Raw genomic sequence first — 24,646 nt, 5'->3', positions numbered from 1 at the left:
CACAAAACTACCCAAACACTGGGTTATGTCTGACCCAGGATCTGAGTAACACAAAACTACCCAAACACTGGGTTATGTCTGACCTAGGATCTGTGTAACACAAAACTACCCAAACACTGGGTTATGTCTGACCCAGGATCTGTGTAACACAAAACTACCCAAACACTGGGTTATGTCTGACCCAGGATCTGAGTAACACAAAACTACCCAAACACTGGGTTATGTCTGACCCAGGATCTGAGTAACACAAAACTACCCAAACACTGGGTTATGTCTGACCTAGGATCTGTGTAACACAAAACTACCCAAACACTGGGTTATGTCTGACCCAGGATCTGAGTAACACAAAACTACCCAAACACTGGGTTATGTCTGACCCAGGATCTGAGTAACACAAAACTACCCAAACACTGGGTTATGTCTGACCTAGGATCTGTGTAACACAAAACTACCCAAACACTGGGTTATGTCTGACCTAGGATCTGTGTAACACAAAACTACCCAAACACTGGGTTATGTCTGACCCAGGATCTGAGTAACACAAAACTACCCAAACACTGGGTTATGTCTGACCCAGGATCTGAGTAACACAAAACTACCCAAACACTGGGTTATGTCTGACCTAGGATCTGTGTAACACAAAACTACCCAAACACTGGGTTATGTCTGACCCAGGATCTGTGTAACACAAAACTACCCAAACACTGGGTTATGTCTGACCTAGGATCTGTGTAACACAAAACTACCCAAACACTGGGTTATGTCTGACCCAGGATCTGAGTAACACAAAACTACCCAAACACTGGGTTATGTCTGACCTAGGATCTGTGTAACACAAAACTACCCAAACACTGGGTTATGTCTGACCCAGGATCTGTGTAACACAAAACTACCCAAACACTGGGTTATGTCTGACCCAGGATCTGAGTAACACAAAACTACCCAAACACTGGGTTATGTCTGACCCAGGATCTGAGTAACACAAAACTACCCAAACACTGGGTTATGTCTGACCTAGGATCTGTGTAACACAAAACTACCCAAACACTGGGTTATGTCTGACCCAGGATCTGAGTAACACAAAACTACCCAAACACTGGGTTATGTCTGACCCAGGATCTGAGTAACACAAAACTACCCAAACACTGGGTTATGTCTGACCTAGGATCTGTGTAACACAAAACTACCCAAACACTGGGTTATGTCTGACCCAGGATCTGTGTAACACAAAACTACCCAAACACTGGGTTATGTCTGACCTAGGATCTGTGTAACACAAAACTACCCAAACACTGGGTTATGTCTGACCCAGGATCTGAGTAACACAAAACTACCCAAACACTGGGTTATGTCTGACCTAGGATCTGTGTAACACAAAACTACCCAAACACTGGGTTATGTCTGACCCAGGATCTGTGTAACACAAAACTACCCAAACACTGGGTTATGTCTGACCCAGGATCTGTGTAACACAAAACTACCCAAACACTGGGTTATGTCTGACCCAGGATCTGAGTAACACAAAACTACCCAAACACTGGGTTATGTCTGACCTAGGATCTGTGTAACACAAAACTACCCAAACACTGGGTTATGTCTGACCCAGGATCTGAGTAACACAAAACTACCCAAACACTGGGTTATGTCTGACCCAGGATCTGTGTAACACAAAAACTACCCAAACACTGGGTTGTTACGTCTGACCCAGGATCTGAGTAACACAAAAACTACCCAAACACTGGGTTATGTCTGACCCAGGATCTGTGTAACACAAAAACTACCCAAACACTGGGTTGTTACGTCTGACCCAGGATCTGAGTAACACAAAAACTACCCAAACACTGGGTTATGTCTGACCCAGGATCTGAGTAACACAAAAACTACCCAATCGTTTGAAATATTTCCTAATAAACTGTCAGTTTTTCATTGTGGAAGTCAGTGACATGAACAAACGTGAGCATTCACTCAAATCAAAGCAGTGAAATGATTTTAAACTCACCATTATGTGCACTTATAAGCCTTGCATTGTTCAGTTCATGTGTCATGCATGGAATGTAGCATGGAAACAAACCCTGCCACTTGCCTTGTGTTAATGTGTGTAATCTACAAGAAGAGGCATGCTGGGCATGTGATCAGAGGTGAAAGTGATTGCATCTTATCACTCTCATCATGTAAGGCATTATCTGGGATCTAATACTTTCTATGGCACGTTTCACCCACAGTGCATGACATTAGCATACAGTACAAGCTTACTGTACATTACACAATGTAAAGGGATGGAATTTAACCCACACAGACTGATGCATTCATTTATTAAGGGTGAATTTACCCAGAGGGGACTTCTGTTCGAGAAAAAACTAGGACATGGGATCTGGATAAGGGGTGAGATTGATTCAGACAGACCCTTAGAAAACAGTGACAGTGATATCGGGTGGTGTTTGGTCCCTAGAATTGTCCCTTTTGGCCAGCTAACAAAAATAAAATGTTCTGAAAACATTTTTCTAATGTTCCCATGAAAATTGTATTAAGGGCCTAGCACCGTTCTTCTGGCAGCCCAGAACCCTATGGTAAATGATTGTGAACTTTGTTACACAGATAGAAGATAGTCTGAGCTTTACCAATAGTAATTTTGGAGTCTCTAACTCAATCCCTCTAGCGCCACCAGCTGTCCAAAGTTTTGCTTACATTTATGCTAATAACTTTTGAACCCTAAGGGCTAGAAACTTCATTTTTAATCTGAGACTCAATATGATTCGAGTCCACCAATCACCATTTTGAACTTTCCGTCTCGTCCTAGACGGCTTGTCCGATTGTCACCAAAATTGGCTCAGATCATCTTCAGACCATGGCGAGCAAAAAACATAGAAATCAAGTTGATTCGCAAGAATGTTCTGCTTAAAAGAAGAACAACATGCTTAAATTTGGCAAAGAGCACACAAAGGGTTATATCTCTGCAATGCTTTAGCGTATTCTGACCAAACTTGATGTGTGTTGACCTGAGGCTCAGTTTCAGCACAACACCACCTAGTGGTCACAAGATAAGCATTTTTGCTTCTAACTTCTAAACAGTTTGAGCAAAAATCTCACACACACACACAAAATCTCAAAAAACACCCAGCACCTCTGACCACCGCAGACCAATTTGGTGTAGGAGTCACCTAAAAGCAAGTCACATTACAAGTGATTGTATTTATGAGTTTTCAACCATTTTGCTTAAAAGTGTTTCCAAATGTCTTCATTTTTACAGATCATGCAAATCATGCTGTTTTGATTTTTAGCTCCTCATTCAAAAATGTTATGAACACTCAACTACTAAAAAAAAAGTTCCATGAACAACGTTTTGAGAACACTATTAAACACCAGATAACTGAACAAACATATTAATATTACTGAATGAAAATTTGTTCATAACTTGTGAACCTTCAGAGCGTCTGAGAACGTTGTTAGCTGTAGCCTATATTGTCCTAAGGGGCTGTGTGATTACCATATTTACCATGGTATTAACAAACTAAGGAAGGGCCTACCGGATAGCCATAATGTCTAAAAAACACGATAAAAACCGTTTTATTTCTGTTAAAAAATGACCATGCCTTGGTAGTGCTAGCTAGCTGTTTCATCGAATCAGTCAAAAAGGGTGGAAACAGAACATTACTACGTAAGATCTTTTATTATGCAGAACGTATACGACGAATTATGTCTGTATACGGTTGATGAAACGTTTTGGTTCGAATCGGTTCTGCTTAGTGAATCGGTTTCAGTGAATTGCATCAGTTAGAGCTGAACTCGAGGGCTATGCGACTTATTCCGGTTATAAATGACAATTAACTGTTAATAATTTTAATTATTGCTACTGTATAACAATATGGACAAGTCGTTAGACACAAAGGTAACTGTGGATGATGTAAAACGCGCGTTTTGTTCGAAACACAACTGAGGGGATGATGCCTGAAACAAACAAAGTCACAATCGTATTTTATCACCCACAATGAAAAATAAACAATGTTTTTATGAGATAAGGACAAAATTATAATCACACTCGGGCGCTAAAACAACATTATCCTTACAGCCCTGTACTTGTGTGTAATATTATGAGAAAAACGAATAACTGAACCAGCAGTCAAGCGAGCAGTTCAAAAGAACCGAATCGCCTAAACGAGTCGCATTATCTGCTGGACCAATAGTAGACTCGACACACCCACAGACAGACTCCAGTCTCTCGTAAAGAGCAGACGGTCTCACTTTTATCAGACAGACAGGGTTTATACTGCACATTTGTCTGAAGATATAGGAGGATACCGAAACAAAAATATTCTCTTTTTTATTGGATATTTATTTCTAAACCATCTTGCGCAGCGATACCAAGGGTGGGTTCAAGAGAATGTGGTTTGATATTTTTTAGTGTTATATTTTGCGATTGCATTATGAGCAATATTCTGGATGCAAATCTCCATGGGAATTAATTTGCGTAAAATCCGCTGACCAGAAACTGCGCGCATCATCATACACACCGTCACACATCACAGCCATCCTTTAGCAGGAAACCCGGCGGAGACCCAGAGGACACAAGCAGGTCTGAGACATTTTCATAAAGATTTGATGCTTTTGCAATGCCTGATGTTGTTTGTGTGTGTGTGTGTGTGTGTGTGTGTGTGTGTGTGTGTGTGTGTGTGTGTGTGTGTGTGTGTGTGAGTGTGATATCAGCTGTCATCTGTCGGTCAGGTGATGCTTCAGGCAGGCGTGCAATGAAAAACATTTACTACATATGAGAAAGATAACTGACATTACGTGTGCAAATCTTTATCTGATGGACGGGATGATTGTTCTCATGGCACATCAGCAGATCATGTGTTTGTGCTGTCTGATACCATAACTGTCACAAACTGATTTTGTTTATGCATTTTATGCCTGTCAGTAATGTGTGCACTTATTAAATATGTATTACACGTTCAAATTCATAAAATGTGCTTTCAATGCTTTCTAAAGACTGGTCGGTCACAAATCAAGACATTATTTGGCAGAATTTTTCTCATGATTTCTTAATAAAAAAATTAAACACACACACACACACACACACACACACACACACACACACACACACACACACACACACACACACACACACACACACACACACACACACACACACACACACACACACACACACACACATAGTGTTTCCATGTTTTATGGGGACTTTCCATAAGCGTAATGGTTTTTATACCGTACAAACCGTATTTTCTATCCCCCTACACTGCCCCTGTCCCTAAACGTATCCATCACAGGAAACATTTTGCATTTTTACTTTCTCAAAAAAACTCATCCTGTATGATTTAGAAAGATGTTTTCCTTATGGGGACAAAAAAATGTCCCCACAAGGACAAGTATTTCGGATATTGCCATCTTTGTGGGGATATTTTGTCCCCATAACGTAGTGATTACAAGCCCACACACACACAAATAAAATATTTAAGAGTTCATCTCATGCACATTATCTTAACTTAAATTAAATAACTGGAAAATTTACTTTAATTTGGAAACAATTATTATAAATGCATTTGAACACACATATGCAGACAAAAATACAACATGATACAGTATCCTGTTTGTTGTTTGTCTTATTGTAATAATTTATACACTAATAAGTATAGAGAGATTGGAGTAATTTTACTCAATCTCTTGTTCAATGATTTCTGATAAATCAGAGCTTATCCATCAGTGATCATGAATGATTTACAAAGCTGATGGAGATCCATTGGTCAGAGCGGAAGTGGGACATGAATATGGTTATGATTGAGAATAATGCTCTGCATGGCTCACTGTTCTGTGGAATCACGGCACTTCCCGTCAGATCTGATCTTTCGTTGCTTTTGTTGTCTCGGCTCCTGAAGGATGGAGCTGGTCAGTCAGTGGCTGTGGAAGCAGGAATACTGGCTTCCTCCAGGAATCAGCTGGGAGGATATGGAGAAGATGGAGGGCTCTCTGCGTCCTCTGCCCCGGGATCTGCTCCTGGCTCTGCCTCTCGCTGTGGGATTCATCCTGCTCCGCTACGCCTTCGAGAGGTGAGTGACTGATGGCTTTATCGGGTTAGTTCACCCAAAAATCAAATTCATGTCATTAACTCCTCCCCCTAATGTCGTTCCACACCCGTAAGACCTCCGTTCATCTTCACACACAGTTTAAAATATTTTATATTTAGTCTGAGAGCGTATGCAAGTGCACACTATACTGTCCATGTCCAGAAAGGGAATAAAAACATCATCACAGTAGTCCATATGAGACATCAGTGGGTTAATTAGAGTCTCTTGAAGCATCCAAAATACATTTGGGTCCAAAAATAACAAAAACTACGACTTTATTCAGCATTGGCTTCTCTTCCGGGTTTGTGTTCAATCCTCAAATAAAGATTCAAACGGTTATGAATCAGCGGATTGATTCGGATCGTGTGTCAAACTGCTGAAATCACGTGACATTGGCGATTATTATTATTAAATATATTATTAAATACCCATTTTATATTTTACAGTACAATATTACTTTCTTTAATTTCTTCATTGGTGTTTGATTTTTTATTATTTAAATAATAATTAAATAAAATATTATTTTGAATAATATTAATAAATTACTATGGCAACCACATAGCAGCTCCCTGGCGTCCACCCCTAACACCCTAACATCACGCTGGAGGATTTTGCATGAGTACACACAATGGCCCTCATTTATCAAAAGTGCGTACACCAAATTTCCAGCGTACACCTTGCCTACACCCAAACCCACGGTGACTTTGAGATTTATCAATATGGACGTTGGCGTACGGCACGCTCAAATCCTACGCCAGCTCAGGAGGTGGTGTACGCACGTTTGAGTTAGTGGGAAAATGCGCAGAAAAGCAATTCCTAACACCACAAAACGCACTGACAAGATATGCTATATGACCCACTGTTAAAAACCACAACAACAACATTCAGTGTTTATTTTTGTGTAACATGAACGTCAATGTTTAATTTGTGTGACTTTACCAAAGCGTTTGATCTGTAGGCATATGTATTCCTCCAGTCGCGAGCCTGTGCGCTTTATCTGACGTTTCAGGCCCGCCTGGCCCAGCAGCTGCGCACGGATGGGACTAAAATAATTCAGACTGACAAAATAATAAAAATGACCACCTTCTTTTAAATAATAATAAAATCAATAAAAACGACATTCTTCTTCTGAATAACAAGCGTCATTAAGAATAATCATCATAATAATAATAATAATCTTACAAATTGTCATGTAAATATTATTGTGAATGAATGGTAGTACTCCACATCACATCATCATCACTATTGTACACCCCAATACATGTGCCGTGATACGAAATTGCTAATTTTTTCAAAACGTGCTGTAAAATAATGCATTGTAATTTATCATCCAAACAGCTTTAAACTGCTGGAGTGCGCTTCTCAACCTCCACATTATTAAGAGTACTCGTAATTTGGGTCCATATTTTGTTTTTGTCTGTGCCTTTAATCCCACTCTTTAAACTCCCAAATAAAACAATTTAGTTTTTGTTTTTTTTCACTTCCCTGGTGATGGTCTCGATGGGCGCGTCTCAATCATCTCTCTAGTTCAGTAGTCAGAGCACTGATCAGGGAGTCAGCCCGTTGACTTATGTCCTAATCAGTGCCCTGACTAGTGGACTAGTGAGATGATAGAGCGCGCCCAATCTCCACGTCGGAGAAGTTTCGCTTCTTTGCCGTCTTCTGTGTGTCCATGGCGTAAAATGAGGGCGTGGGAGAGGCGGAGACTTGAATATATAGGGGCGTGTTATTCTAATGACGATCGTTTTCAGCCGCCGCATTTATCAAGGCTAAGTATTGCGTACACCTGGATTGCAGAGGTGCGCACAGTTTCATAAATCAGGCGGTGAGAGGAGTGTAAGCATAATCTTACGCCAACATATACGCCCATTTCTACGCAAGATTGATAAATGAGGGCCAATAAGTAGGAGCTGTGTAAAAGAGTGTAAAAGTTTCTGGTGTGTGAAATAGTTTGTTAGTTGAAGTACATTAGCCTATCACGTGCACGTGTGCTTGAATCTGTTCTCCCGCTGTATCATGCAATCAGTCTTTTTGTTTAGTTTTGCGCGTTCAGCGTCTGCTGTAGTGTAACTTTACACTCTGTCTGCTTGGAACAGGTGTGTGTGTGTGTGTGTGTGTGTGTGTGTGTGTGCCCGAGGGAGCAGCTTACAGGTAGTGCGCTATAGGAGGGAGGAGACGCTGAATGAACAAACAGCAGCAGGCAGACACAGAGCATGTGTGTGTGTGTGTGTCGTTGCTGCAGCAGCTAATCGCTATAGCGACACAAAGAGTCTGACATGTCAGCTGATGCCGTGACCCCTCTGACCCATGTTTGATCTCGGATCATCTTTCCATTGTCTAATTAAAGTCCAACCAATGCAAAGTTGCAAACACATCCATATCGAAAGAGTATTTGTATAGGTAATATTACACATAAAACAATAATCATAACACTGTGAGGCCATTACACAGTGTAAATAAAGACACTGAAGAAACGTCCTGTGTCCTGTGTCTCTCCTTGCAGACGTGTGGCGTTTCCTCTCAGCAGAGTTTTAGGAGTGAAAGATCAAGTTCGTTTGAAAGTCACTCCTGCTCCACATTTGGAAGCATTTTACACTAAAAACAGCAGACAGCCTACACAGGTGAGCACACACACACACACACACACACACACACACACACACACACACACACACACACACACACACACACACACACACACACACACACACACACACACACACACACACACACACACACATGTTGGTCTATGTGGTTTACAGGGACTCTCCATAGGCGTAATTGATTTTATACCTTACAAACCGTATTTTCTATCCCCTTACACTGCCCCTAAACCTACCCATCACAGGAAACATTCTGCATTTTTACTTTCTCAAAAAAACATCATTTGATATGTCCTCATAAACCACATTTATAGTATAATACCAGTGTTATACCCATGTAGTTATACAAATTTGTGTCCTCATAAACCACATAAACAGGCTCACACACACACACACACACACACACACACACACACACACACACACACACACACACACACACACACACACACACACACACACACACACACACACACACACACACACACACACACACACACACAGCCCCTAAACCTACCCATCACAGAAAAAAATTCTGCATTTTTACTTTCTATAAAAACCTCCTCCTGTGTGATTTATAAGCATTTTGAAAAGTGGGGACATGGGTAATGTCCTCATAAGTCACCCTCTCCTGTAATACCTGTGTCATACCCATGTCATTATACACATTTGTGTCCTCATATGACACAAAAACATGCCCCCCCACACACACATCTGGCATTATCAGCATCAGTTTATAAACATCTGCTCTCGGCTGATTGACAGATGTCCTTCATTAGGATATTTAAGAAACATTATTTGATGTATTAAGAAGTTTTCATCCACAAGTGTATACTGAGGACAGATTTGCACCTAACACATGCACACCTGCACGTTTACAAACACAGATATGAATCTAGAGATCATTCTCCAACAGTTGTTGTTTTGCATCCTACTTTCCTGGAAAAAGGCCATACTTTGCAAATGAGTGTGTAGGTGTGTGTAACCACATGCGGGAAAAGAGGGGATGTGTGTTAACAGACATACAAATAAACCACATCCAGTCTGTGGCTCATCTTTATTATTCCCTGATTAATTAAACAAGATTCAAAAAATGACTGTAAAAATGGTTGAGGTTGCGTTAAAAAAATGCTGTCATGTTGTCTAATTGAATGGGTCTAAATATTATTTAATATGACTGAATCAGTCCAATGGCAACAAAAGGTCAGTTTTTTAAAGTGAGCTCTAAAATCTGATTCATATTCATCTCACATTCAGTGCTATAAAGGCAGTATGGAAAGGAAATATAGATGCATATTTCATACTGTAAGAGGAAGCCGCCCGTAAGGAACCTGATATTGTTGACATTTCTTTTGTACGTGGACTTATTGTGCTCCCTATAAAGGGACTGAGGGCGTGTCTTCCTGGAGTTTACTTCCATCTTTTCAGATCTAGTTGAGATGGAACTACTTTTCGTGGCGGATGAATTTCTGGTTATAATTTACATAATTTGTATGCAAGTTTGCTCCATGTGAACAGACTTTATAGATAGTAACGAGTTAACAACAGTCTGTGGTGTAACGTTAAAATCCTTTTTCAAATTATGCAGCCAAAATAGAATTCAAAATAAAGAAGGACACAATTCTAAAAGTTGTTAAGAAATGTTAAGAAATGTGTCTATTATGGGTATTTTTTCATAGGTATGTCTGCAATTTACTAATAAATGTTGTATGGTGTTTGGAATGTCACAAATGTATCTTCTTGAAATGTAGTTTAGTTTAGTTTTAAGTAAGGAATAATTGATGGCGAGCCGTTGAATTATTCAAAAATAATGCACACCGGAGTCCTGATAAGGCCACAGCCCAAAGCATTATTTCTAATAATTCGACAGACCGTCAATTATTTCACTTTTTACCATTATTCCACGGTTTTACCACACTGTTCAGGTGATGTATTTCAAGACATTTATCAGGTCTTTTTCTGGTGCTCTGTGCCATAAAAAATTACAGTTTTTTCTTTTTTTCAGTGAATTAAATGTACTTTATTTTAGTTTTGATAATGTTTTTCAATTCATATTTAGTATTTTAGGAGATTTTATGGGTCTAAATTATATTTATGCATTCGTTATAATCCATTTATTCACTTTTTGAGCATGAACCTGAACTTTCCAGCTTAAACTATCATACATTTTGAATGTTTTGAAACACAGAAAAATTGTGTGGTTGTGGGTTTTGGTTATTTTGCTGTTGTTGGCTGTAAAGACATTTGAAACTGAAATAATTTGGTGGAGTGATATGTAACTGTAATGTGGTCAAAAACTGCCCGGAACTACTTTATCCTGAAACTAATTGCACACCTTAGAATGTTCATCAACCAATCAGATTCAAACATTTAATAGGTCTGCTATTTTTGTCCTGTAGAAAGGTGTGGCCTTTAAAGGGTTAGTTCACCCAAAAATGAAAAGTATTTAATTAATTACTCCCCCTCATGTCATTGGACACCCGTAACACCTTCGCTCATCTTCAGAACACAAATGAAGATATTTTTGTTGAAAGCTGAGAAAGGCTTCAGAAAGGCCTCCATTGGCATTCAGTCCATTCCCACTGACCCACTCACAAGACCCATAAAGGCACTAAAGACGACATTACAAAGTCCATCTCACTACAGCGGCTGTACAATCATTTTACGAAGCGACGAGAATAGTTTTTGTGCGCCAAAAAAATCAAAATAATGACTTTATCCGCCAAGTTATTGTCTTCTGTGTAGGTCTCGAACGTGAACTCAGACGATAGCGGCGCTCCTCCTCTTCCGGGTCATGAACGGTGGAGCTGCGTCATATTCTCGCGCATGGGTCGAGTTCACGTCAATAACTTGGTGGATAAAGTCGTTTTTTTTATTTTTGTGCGCACAATAACATTTTCGTCGCATTGTAAAATGATTGTACAGCCACTGTAGTGAGATGGGCTTTGTAATGTCGTCTTTAGTGCCTTTATGGGTCTTGTGAGTGGGTCAGTGGGAATGTACTGAATGCCAATGGAGGCCTTTCTGAAGCCTTTCTCAGCTTTCAACAAAAATATCTTCATTTGTGTTTCGAAGATGAACGAAGGTCTCACAGGTGTCCAACGACATGAGGGTGAGTAATTAATGAAATAATTTTCATTTTTGGGTGAACTAACCCTTTGACAGCTGTAAGAATCAATGTATTATCAATGTATTGTTTTGGTTTAAGACTGAGGAAGTTCAATTGACTGAAACGTAACTGATAAAAGTTTGTAATGATGGAAGTTTGAGTAGTGTGTGGCATTTTATAAATATGAGTTAACTTGGACTATTTTGGTTCAATCCCACATAATTCCTCATGTTACTGCATTAATCCTTCTAGAATGAGATCACTAGTCTGGTTAACCAGTGCAACCTGACCCAGAGACAAGTAGAGACCTGGTTCCGGAACCGCAGAAACCAGGACCGACCCAGCAACAGTAAGAAGTTTTGTGAGGCCAGGTAAGTTCTCTTCAGGTATGTGCTTTTAATAATAATATCACAATCGGTTACACTTTTTAGTTTCGCTTTAGAAAACCATGTGCTGTAGCTTTAAGGAACCCAGCAACCAAAACACTGATCTGAGGGTTCCAAAATGGAACATTCAGAACTTTTTTTTAACTTATAAAAGAACTATAAAACAATTAGTCTTTGTAATATGCAAAGTATATTAGACAACTATCCGGTTGTTAAGGCTGACGTCACGCGGCAGCGCTTCCGGGTCCAAACTCTCTATCTTATACCACAATAAAAACTACAAACGGTGCTAATATACACACACAATGTGGTGAAATACTACAAAAAAAAAGTTATACTAATAACCTTTTTCTCCATACCAAAATTCCAGATGGCCAGACAGTGATTCATCTTTTATAAATCGTTTAAATATTAATGTATGTGACGCTGTGACCATAGAGAATGTTGTGTAGACTGTAAGTATTTTAAATGTTTAACTTTTTTAAATGTTTGATGTTTAATATGAAAAAATAGCGCTCATAAACGGGTGTCAATGGCATTCTCAAGTGAAACGAGTTGAGGCTTGGACCCAGAAAGGGCGTTCCTTACGTCACGAGGCTCACGACTTAACAAACGGATAGAAAGCTAGAGACGATGAGACATGCAGAGTAGAAATAAGTGTTTTTGTGCAATAATAACACTCTGAAAAGATACTTCATTGGGTTTCGAGGAGCTGGTTGCACCAGTTAAGAGTTTTGATTTAAAGCGCTAGTAAATATTTTTGCATTGCACCTTTAAAATTAGCTGAAGCATAACCGCATAGAATATGAATAATATGTAACTGTATAAACCAGACACAAAATCTTTGAAAAATATCGAGATACATTTTTTGTCAATATTGCACACCCTTAATGTACAGTGTTGATTTGTATTTCTTCATGCATTAAAAAGCCTCAAATTTTACTTTAAACATGTGATTAAGAACTAATTATCAAGAAGAATGCATGATAGTGAATCTGTGTTTTTATGCCGTTTTTCTTTATCTTTTGTTTCCCCAGCTGGAGATTTGTGTTCTACCTGGTTGCTTTCGCCGCCGGATTTGCGTCTTTAATTAACGTGAGTCGTTGTTTGAAGCTTCATTCCCACGTGAACCCAAGTGTGTCTTGGGGTTGGTGTCTTTTAAATCACTGACTAATTACAGTTCCCTAGTTAAAGTCCTAACAAGAGATGGCTTAGTCAGAAGCATTTAAAGTCCCACTGAAATGCCTTGAAATGTGCAGCATTATTCAATGTGTTGGTTTAATTTCCACTGAAACAGGACGACAGGGCGGGGCATATCGAACAACTCCTTCCCTTTTTCAAACAGCCAATTGTGTTTCGTTTATATCACAGCTCGGCCAGAGTAGTTAAAGGGTTAGTTCACCCAAAAATGAAAATGTGATGTTTATCTGCATACGTCAAGTGCAGCCAACATGTAGGTGTGTTTGTTTCTTCAGTCGAACACAAATGAAGATTTTTAACTCCAACTGTTGCTGTGTGCCAGTCATAATGCATGTGAATGGGTAATAAGTCTATGAGAGCAAAACGAACATGCTTTGACAACGGGCCCAAAAACCCTGCTGCTCGTGACGACACATTGATTTGTTTAGACACAAACCGATCGGTTTCTGTGAGAAACACAACAGTATTTATGTTATTTTTTTTACCTCATATCCCGACGAGTCTCATCTAGTGTTCCCATCGGCTATTACTTCCGTCTGGTAAGGTCAAACTGGTGCGATCATAGATGTATATTATGTAGATCCCTCATTCAGCCAATCCGCGCAGGCACTAATGAGTAATCTATATAAACATCTAATTTTAATTTTTGGGTGAACTAACCCTTTAAGCTCAGTAAAGCCGCAGTTTCCTCCTAATCTCTAACTGTTTCTCCTACTAATCTCCTTCACATCACTTTAAAATCTCATTTTGTGCAGTATTCAAACGGTCCGATGCGTTTTCTGATCTGCACCGACTCTATCACATGATTCGTTCGTGCTCGTCTAATTGTTCCCTATCCCCTATATATTGCACTATGTGCCGTTCACCACGCAGAAAACATTAAACGTGTGAACATCTGAGCGATTTCAGCCACAGCTTCAGCCTCTGTTTATAATGTAGGGGCGGGGCTTCAGATTCTAGAGAGCATTTGATTGGACAGAAAATCTGATGAGAAGGTGAAGAGTGAGTGATGTCATCAAAATCATTGATCCCTATTGGCAGATGTGAGAGAGTAAGTTTTAAATACCTATATATATTCTATCTGTGAATTTTTTCCTTTTTTTGGAGCGCAATAACTTATATATAACAGTGAGGAAAACATATTCATACTAAAGGACAAAAAACTTGGCGACAAGGCGTTAAATTACTGCATTAACTTAAAAGAACAAGCTTCAACTTTGCTGTTTTGAAGGCACACATGTTTTTCTGAAACACAACACTGGCCCTCGGGACTCAGTATAGCTTTCTCTGTATGACTGCCTCTTTTGTTGTCAGGCGGTTAAAGGAAGAAGTGTGTTGTTGACTTTTAACGGTGGTTTTCTAAAGTGACTGCAGTGTTCCTCTTCCTCATAGACGCCCTGGTTCTGGGAGCAGAGAGAGTGCTGGAGAGGATTTCCTCAACAGGTGAGCTCACCTGTCTGAATCACACGTGTCACAACAAACACGCCACTGGACACATGCATTGCCTATTCAAGATTCAAGATTCTTTATTGTCACTATACCAAGTATAGAGAAATTTAGTGCAATCCATTCAGTGCCATCACATATATTTAGTGCGACTAAAACATCTAAATGGCATACACAATATAACACAATACACACAAAATTGTAATTACAATAAGACAATACGACGAATTGTCAATATTGCACACAGATATTGCACAGTAAGCAGTACGAACTGCATGATATTGCACACAAAATAAGTATGTGTGTATGTGTGTGTGTGCTTGCAGTGTTCAATTCCCTTATGGCGCTGGGGTAAAAATGTTTTTTGAGTATGTTGGTCCATGTTCCCTTACGAAAGGAAAATATATTTACCAATATATTACTTGAAATATATTATAATATATTGTACATATATGGAATAATATATTGATGATATTATACAATATATTATATATTCCTGTAATATATTGCAAAATATACAAATGATTGCCGCTTTCATATATTGCAATATATTGGAGAATATAAATATTAAATCCCATATATGTGAATATATTGCCTAATGTATTAAATGATATTTTCCAATATTCTGCAATATATTTTGTTTCGTAAGGGATTTAATGGACCTAAAACGTTTGCCGGAAGGCAGCGATTCGAACAGATGATGTCCAGGTTGGGACCGGTCCTTTAAAATGTTTTCCGCTCTACCAAGGCAGCGTGTGGTGTAAAGTTCCTTAAGGGAAGGCCGAGGGCATCCAATGATTTTATGGGCATTCTGTATGTGATAGCAAAGCATACAAGATGTATAGAGTCTATGGCTGCATCCGAAATCACATCCTTGCCTACTACACAGATCAGACATAACATTATGACTAATATTGTGTTGGTCCCCCTTTCGCTGCCAAAAACAGCCTTGACCCATTAAGGCATGGACTCCACTAGACCCCTTAAGGTGTGCTGTGGTATCTGGCACCAAGATGTTAGCAGCAGATCCTGTAAGTTGCGAGGTGGTGCCTCTATGGAACGGACTTTTTTGTTCAGCACATCAGACCAGGCCACCTTCTTCCATTGCTCCGTTGTCCAGTTCTGATGCTCACGTGCCACTGTTGGTGCTTTCGGCGGGGTCAGCATGGGCACCCTGACTGGTCAGCGGCTATGCCGCCCCATACACAACAAACTGAGCTGCTCTGTGTATTCTGACAGCTTTCTATCAGAACCAGCATTAACTTCTGGAGCAGTTTGAGCTCCAGTAGCTCGTCTGTTTGATCGGACCACACGGGGGTCAGGGCTGTTTTGGCAGCAAAAGGTGGACCAACAAAGTGCTGCACAACAGAGCTTTACTGCTAAAAAAAAAAAAAAAATTAATTGTTTTTAATAATATTTTATTATTATTATTAGTGTTAGTATTATTATCACATTGAGACGAAGTTAAATTCTGCTGTACAGTAAAATATTTCTGTCACAATTTCTTTAAGTTTAACCAAACTTTTATTTTATTGCCGTAAAGCGCTTTCTGTGTTTTTGATACGATGATCTATATGTGTCCAAATGTGGACAGGAAATTCCTCATATACCTTTTATTCCCTGTGTTTAAAACAATCTTCTGCACTGTTCACAAGCCTGTACTCTTCACTGTCTGTGTCTGTGTTCCTCCAGCCGGTGCAGGACGTTCATTACTGGTACTACATGCTTGAGCTGGGCTTCTACTGGTCTCTGCTGCTCTGTGTGTCTGTGGACGTCAAGAGAAAAGTAAGATCTCGCACAGTTGATTCATTTGCTTTCTGAGTGTTACAAGGTCAGAGTTTCTCTTTTGAAGCCAATGTCCTTTTAAAGATGCTTAATTATTTACTTCCCCAGCTGCTCACCTGTCAGTTTTAAAAATATGTATAACAATAATATTCAAGTTAATATTTTAGGCAAGATTCTATTTTCATTGTTATCAACTGTTATTAGGGGTTGAAGTGCATAGTGCTAAAACCATTATGTTAAAATTTTAAAGGATCACCATTCTGCCTTAAAGGGTTAGTTCACCCAAAAATGCTAATTATTTCATCAATGACTCCCCCTAATGTCGTTCCACACCCGTAAGACCTCCATTCATCTTCACACACAGTTTAAGATATTTTATATTTAGTCCGAGAGCGTATGCAAGTGTATGCACACTATACTGTCCATGTCCAGAAAGGGAATAAAAACATCATCACAGTAGTCCATATGAGACATCAGTGGGTTAATTAGAGTCTCTTGAAGCATCGGAAATACATTTGGGTCCAAAAATAACAGATACTACGACTTTATTCAGCATTGGCTTCTCTTCCGGGTTTGTTTTCAATCCTCAAATAAAGATTCGAACGGTTATGAATCAGCGGATTGATTCATGATTTGGATCGCCAATTTCACGTGATTTCAGCAGTTTGACACACGATCCGAATCATGAATCAATACGCTGATTCATAACCATTTGAATCTTTACGTGAGGATTGAACCTGATTTGAGGATGGAATCAGATTTTTTATGGACAGTATTTTGAATGTCTTTTGTGTATGTGAGAAAGACTAGCTGTGTTCTTGGGCATAGCTAACGGGGATCCGAATAAATAATCAAATGATTCTATAGAAGCATGCAAGAAGGTGTAATAAAAAGGGTTAAAATCCTGTGTTTATATGGCTGAGAATGGACCTCTTCCTGCAAAATTTGTATAGAACTTCACAAAATTTTGTATGCACATCCATCACATGATTCTAAAGGAGTGTGCAAACCTTTAGGGACATCGGGCCATAGCAGGCACTTTAACTGTTACAAATGTGAAAAAACTTTTCCATCTATGATCTAATAAGTAATTACAGGCTTGCTAAATACAACAGAATACATTTTAACGCGTATGCTGAAAGGCCTCAAAGCGCTTAAACCCTGATAATTGCTATGTTTAATTTCTGTAATTTCATCTATGTTTACATGCTGACCCATCTCTTAAACCTGTTCCTAACCTCACCCGTATCCACCTCAACAGCAGCTCAAGTGTTTTGCAATACAACATGAACACAATAAGCACATTGTTCTAATTTTTTTTATGTCAGTAATAGTAGTTAAGGACGTCTAATATAACCAATATTTGTAATATGAAATGCCAGGTTTATTAGACAACTTTGTAACTTGGTTGCTGGTTTTGATCACACCTTTTTTTTTGACCACAAAATTTAGACGCTTGATTTTAAAAACCTTCTGATCTAAAGGCTTCTGCCTGAAGGTTAATAATAATAATAATGCATGTTATTTAACAGCACCTTTCAAAACATTCTGTAAAGTGAAACACTGGTCACTTTACAGGAAAAAACAGCAATAACAATATAAATGCATAAATCAACACATGAACAGAGACAGAAAAGTAAGTATTAAATCATAAAAAAGCCTGTGTAAAAAGGTAGGTCTTAAAGCTACACTGTGTAACTTTTTTAGTTTATTCTTAGCTAAAAACACTTAGTTCTTTCGAAAATATATGTGCTCATTAATGTATATTTACTTCTTTCAAGTAATAAAGTATTCTTGTAAGTTTATAATATGCCATTGAGGGTGTATAATATACATACGGGTGAGGGGTTCGAATGCCTGTCGCCATGTTGGCCCTTCATTTTGAAAGTACAGTAGCCAAAGAGGGACATACCCGTAAATTCAAGCTTCGCCTTTCGCGTTTTAACACTCGATGGCACCGTGTCGAATGTGAAGAGGGGGATTGCCATGTTAATCTTGGACTAAATCGGCCACCGTAGGAGTTAAAACGAAATCTAAATTGAGAGGAACAGAAACTTTTATTTACTGGATGGTCATATACCTTTACACCGCTAGATGGGGGAAAATATCACACAGTGGAGCTTTAAGACGAGATTTAAAAGTATGCAGACCGTCAATTTTGTGTGATTTGAGTGTGTCAGGTACTTTACACACAGCCTCACTAAATGCAGATTGTCAGCACGTCTATTGTCTATGGATTTGTCATTTTTAGTGTTTCAGGTTACATTTCCTCAGTGCCGCCCAGCGTGATATCAATGAATCTTTTGTCTTTCTGTGCTAATCTGGATCGTGTTCTGTTTTAGGATTTCAAAGAACAGATTGTCCACCACTTTGCCACTATTTTCTTGCTGGGTTTCTCGTATTGCTCCAACTACATTCGGATCGGCACCCTGGTGATGCTCGTCCACGACTCCTCAGATTTCCTCCTCGAGGTACGAGCTCAACCGCAGAGTCACGCGTTTATGGTAAAAAAAAAAAAGAGCTACAAAATTCCCCAATGATTTCACTTTTATTTCCTGTTTTGCCCTCTTGTGCTGTCTTTTTTTATTTTTTATAATTCTGTGAAAAATGACCAAACCTCACAAGAGTGTCACACCAAACTTAAAGAGAAAACTGTAAATGGGGAGTAAAAAAAGCAAGTAAATTAAGTTAGAAATATCAAGTTAGTTTAATGTCAACTCTAAGTAATAAACTGAATGTTTACTAATGTTTCTTAACCCTCATCCTTCCCTCACGAGTCAAAATGACCCAAAGCCTTAAAATATACTTCTCGTCGCTTATTTAATTTAATTTTGATAATATTTTTTCTATTTATAATGCAATTTTTGGGAGAGATTTTTTTAAATTGATCTACCTTTAAACTTCTAGATTGTATTAATAAACAATTATTAACTAACAATGTAAGCACATTCTTCACATTCTTTCAACTTAAATTCAAAATAACTCATAATTTCATGCAGAACCCTTTTAATCCAGCCAAGAAAGTCTCACATTGGATGTTTTTACTGACCTCTTGTGGAAAAATAATAATATAATACATGATATTTCACATGATATTTATATGGCCTTATAGCTCTATATGGAGCAGATGAGCTATTCCGTTGGGTCCTAAAGTCAGTTTTCCTACAGTGTGCATTCAGATACACATGTAGACATTATAAAATCAGTTTTTGGTAACATTTTAGCAGTTTTTGTTTTAATTTTGAACATTTTTTAGGTTTCTATGTTTGCTGTAGCATTCCTCGCATTCCATTAATTCCTAAGGAGTCATATTGACCCGTGAGGGAAAGATTTGTTACTTTTTTAAATTTCAACCACAAAACATTTCAGACATTTTTGTGTGTATTTGTGGTTCAAGTGCGACAAAAGTCCAAAAAAAAAGAATACTTTTTTACATTTTTTTTTTTTTTTTTTAAATGACCCGAAGGAAGGATGAGGAAAGATTATTTATTAACAGTGCTATATTTTGTCCTAAATTATGTTATTCTGTCCATTATGATCTATGGAGACTATATGAAATAATTTATGAAATAAAATAATTTTCTTCAAGTAAAGTCCACGTCCTTTCTGTATTTTAACTTGTACTGTATGTAAGGCACTTCCTAGCTTACAAAAATATGTTCTAAGAACGTTCTGCTGATGTTCTCATTAAGTTATGAAAACATAATTTCTGAATTTTCTTGTAAATGTTTAAAAACATTCTTGGTTACATGAACGTTCTATTTTATCATTCTTTAATTAAGCATTCTGACAATGTCACTTTTGAACATTCCGAGACCAGCAACATTTTTAAAAAATTACTTTTGAGAAAAAAACATTCCATTAAAGGGGCGGTGAAACACTCAGTTTCAGTCAATCTCATGTCAGTCTTGAGTACCTATAGAGTAGTATTGCATCCTTCATATCTCCGAAAAGTCTTTAGTTTTATTATATTTATAAAAGAAATATGGGCTGTACCGAGTCTTTCCGGAAAAAAACGAACGGCTGGAGGCGTATCGTGTGGGCGGAGCTAAAGAATGACGAGCGCGCAGCTACAGCACGAGAGCTTCTGAAAGCTGACATCGTCATGCGTGGAAAAGAAAACGTTACCCTAAATAAACCATGGCTATCGATCTCAGCTAATACAGATATGATCCAGAATCAGATCCGGAGGCTGAAATAAAGTGAACAGGAGAAACAGCAGCAGCAGGACGTCCGTCTCTGTGGTATGGACTGTATTTAGTGGCCTGTCAACATTTGTGTGTGTTTACTCGCAGTTTATGAGGACATGATTCGGTTTATGGACTATTGTATGCGACTAAACCTCAGCAGTAGCAAGCAGAACGGTTTTGCACGTCAGATAGTGTATAAATAAACAATGGAGTAACGTTAGCGCATTTAAATGAAGAAGCACGCTCTGTGAGAACGTCCCCTAGCCTAGGTTTATGTTTGGGTTGTTTACAATGAACAAACTGACATTGGTCAGCAGGGGCGTCGGACTGGGGGGGATAAAGGGTACCGAGTAACCAGAGCCTGAGGCAGGGGGGGCCCTTAGAAGTCAGTTTTCCATACATACACATACATGGTACGGGAGCCCAGTAATATGGTTTGTACCCAGGGCCCAAAATTTGGTGCTACGCTGCTGTTGGTCAGCTAAACAAATGTATTTAAACACACACCATAGATTGCATGCTCCATTGATAAATTAACTAACGTATACACGATCGTGTTATTTACTGATGTTTACTCATGCGACGAGCGCTCCGTCAAAAACACACTTCTTGTTCTGGGAGAAGAGCCCGTACGGCCCATACAAGGACCTTCCGCTCTGTCGACGTCAAGCCGACCCATACTCGAAAAAAACTCTCCGAAACTTGTGAGAAACCGGAAGGAGTATTTTTGACACAGAAATACTCCATCAAACGTCCAACTTAGTGTTTGAAACTTTGTCTATGTTTAGGATGGGAATCCAAGTCTTTAACAGTGTAAAAAGCTCAGTATGCATGAAACAGCATTTCACCCCCCCCCCCCCCCCCCCCCCTTAACGATTTATAGATGTTTTTGTGATAATGTTTTGAGAACATTGTTTAAAGCTAGGGTTTGGCAATGTTTTTTATAAATATTTTTGTTATACTGGTTGAAACTCTCTTCACATCCTGAATCAATAAATAATAAAAAATGTACATATATCTTCTGTGGAATTCTCAGGACCAAACCAATGTCTGTCCAATCATTGCATTTGGTCTGAAATTGTACAGCCTAGCTTTAAAACCAGAGAACATTGAACAAACGTTCCATTGATGTTTCTGGAAGAACGTTTATTAATAGAAGTTCGGAGAAGTTTGAAATGGTCAACTATGTATTTTGTAATAATAGCTTGAAAACTCTTTTATTATTAAAACTATGCTTTTGTGCTCTTGCACAGTATGAGTCTAAAGCTTTGAGTAATTGTAGTGTCTGCTTTTTCCTCAGTCTGCCAAGATGTTCAACTATGCCGGGTGGAAGAGAACCTGCGATTCATTGTTTGTGATTTTTGCGGCTGTATTCCTGGTTACGCGCCTGCTCGTGTTTCCGACCAAGTAAGAACTCTGGCCACTGCTCTTTAAAACATGAAGAATCAGATAACTTCGTCTCAAGTTACCAAATTAAACACTTCACTATTAACGTCACATGATCTTGTTGTTTATTCAGAAGCTGTAATAGAGTTAACCTACTCCACTCAGTTTCTACAGTCGGTGCATGTGTGAGGTATTATGTTTCTCTCAGTGTTTAAGCGTGTGTGTGTGTGTGTTTTCTCTCCTGTAGGATCATCTACACCACTCTGGTTTTGTCCATGGAGGTGTTCGAGCCCTTTATGGGATATTATTTCTTTAATGCACTGCTGCTGGTGCTTCAGGCGCTGCACGTTTACTGGGCTTATCTCATCCTGAGAATGATCTACAAGTTTCTCTTCTTAGGAAAAGTAAGTCAGTCCATCACCCATCACATCTGCATCCTCCTGGTCACACTTAAAAATGTCTGAATTTAATTGCATAGCTGTGTTATTTTAGTATTATTTAACACTTTACAGTACGGTCCTGTCAGTTGACATTAGTTAATGCATTAACTAACATTATTTAACAGTGAGCAATATATTTGTTACAGTAATTTATTAATCTGTGTTAACATTATTTTTTGAAAATACTGTTCACTGTTAGTTCATGTTAGCTCCGGTTCATTAAATGTTAACAATAAAAGTAAATTAATGTTGATAATTATTACTCAGGAATGATTCAGGAATGTTGTTCATTGTTAACTAATGGAACCTTATTGTAAATGTTAGCAGCATTTATTAATATTACAAAGCTTTATTTATTCTTTATTTATTATTTTTACATTTCTATTTATCTTTAATTTATTTTTATTTCAGTTTGTGTTTGTCATTTTTGTACTTCAACTTATTTATTTCAATTAGTGCAACATTTCTAAAAATTAATTCGATTTTCTTTATTTAAAATATTTCATATTTATATTTTATTTTATTTTGGATGTTTTTTACTTACTGAAAATGCAACTCTACTATATAGTGTTTATATACACACACATTTATTTTAGTATTATTTATATACTTTTATGATATTTATTAATAATAGCTTTTATTTTCATATTTTCCATTGTCATTTTTATTTTAGTTTAAGTTTTAGTCATTTTATTTTGTGCTTTTGTCAAATACATTTTTTACGTTTCTATTTAACACTTTAATTTATTTTTATTTGGTTTTTGTTTTAGTCATTTTTGTACTTCAATAAATGCATTTAATTTTATTTCAGATATTTTTTTTTTTTAGTTCTTTCTTAGTTTATATACCAATACAGCGGCACATTTTTATATATATATAAAATAAATAAATAAATAAATAAATAAATAAATAAATAAATAAATATATATATATATATATATATATATATATATATATATATATATATATATATATATATATTTATTTATTTATTTATTTATTTATTTATTTATTTATTTTTAATTAATTAATTTATTTATTTTGATTTCAGGTTTTGTTTTAGTCATTATGTACTTATTTATTTCACTTTTTATTCTCATTTATTGCCTTTTTTAGTTATAATTTCAATTTAAATGTCACTTTTCCTTGACCATTTTATGAACTGAATTGAAAAGCATTATGCTTGTGATAAACGGTCATATATTGTCAATATATTGGTGAATGAAGAAATCAGAAGTGCTTTAACCCGTCTCACTTTGACCTCAGCTGGACAAGGACGAACGCAGCGATGTGGAGAGCGACCCAGAGGAGGAAGAGAATGAAGAAGAGGAAGAGGAGGAGGAAGACCAGTCATCCTGGAGGAAGAGGAAGGTGGTGCTGGACTCCAGGCTGGCCATGCTCAGCTCCAGCTGCGTCCTAAATAACCTGACCAATCAGAAAGCGGACGCCAACAGAAGACTTCCTAAAGCCAGATAGCAGCAGACGGAGACCTGTCCACACACTGGGTTTATTAGAGACACTGAAGAACACCATCACTCCACTGCACGTGTGTGTAATCTCATTCACACTAATAACCCAAGTATTTAAGTCAAGAGCTAGATTACTGAATGTATTTCTGTTTTTACACCTCATATTGCTACTAAAAGAGAAGAATACTTGCTGATAAATGCACTTAGTTCACAACAGATCAGCAGTGCAAAGCTCTTCAGTCTCTGAGTGATAAATGACTACAGATGACTTTAACACACTGTATTGATTATGAAAATACTCTGCGAGAGGTCTGTATATGAAACGGATGATTTGCTTTGTAAATAGAGTGGTAGAATATCACTGTGGAATATGTTTCCTTGTAGAATATAAAGAAATATATTGTGAAATATCTTGCTTTGTCTTTTGATATATTTACTAGTACACACATATAAAATGTGATGAATAAATTCATTTAAATGAGTTCGTTTAGTATGTATGTACAGATTTATGCGTGCGTGTGTATGTGGTGTGTGCATATATATATATATATATAT

At 37.8% G+C, this 24,646-nt stretch overlaps 1 protein-coding gene across 1 annotated transcript; it reads left to right on the top strand.

Moving 5' to 3' along the window:
- Positions 1-4,181: 4,181 nt before the first annotated feature.
- Positions 4,182-24,503, top strand: cers4b (ceramide synthase 4b). Its single transcript, XM_067452867.1, has 11 exons — positions 4,182-4,570; positions 5,889-6,059; positions 8,581-8,698; positions 12,042-12,160; positions 13,213-13,270; positions 14,768-14,818; positions 16,514-16,606; positions 18,949-19,077; positions 22,097-22,203; positions 22,430-22,586; positions 23,889-24,503. Exons 2-11 carry the CDS (start codon positions 5,890-5,892, stop codon positions 24,096-24,098), a joined length of 1,212 nt encoding a protein of 403 aa, XP_067308968.1. The 5' UTR covers positions 4,182-4,570; position 5,889; the 3' UTR covers positions 24,099-24,503.
- The last annotated feature ends 143 nt before the right edge of the window (positions 24,504-24,646 follow it).

This window comes from Pseudorasbora parva, chromosome 9 (assembly GCF_024679245.1).
Source record: "Pseudorasbora parva isolate DD20220531a chromosome 9, ASM2467924v1, whole genome shotgun sequence".
NCBI lineage: Eukaryota > Metazoa > Chordata > Actinopteri > Cypriniformes > Gobionidae > Pseudorasbora > Pseudorasbora parva.
The sequence above is the reverse complement of the archived record's forward strand: the minus strand, read 5'-3'. Positions and strand labels throughout refer to the sequence as shown.

Coding starts and splice junctions, on each gene's coding strand:
- cers4b (XM_067452867.1), top strand. CDS start 5,890: ATGGAGCTGGTCAGTCAGTGGCTGTGGAAGCAGGAATACTGGCTTCCT. Junction 12,161..13,212: donor AAGAAGTTTTGTGAGGCCAG/GTAAGTTCTCTT, acceptor TTGTTTCCCCAG/CTGGAGATTTGTGTTCTACC. Junction 22,587..23,888: donor AGTTTCTCTTCTTAGGAAAA/GTAAGTCAGTCC, acceptor CTTTGACCTCAG/CTGGACAAGGACGAACGCAG.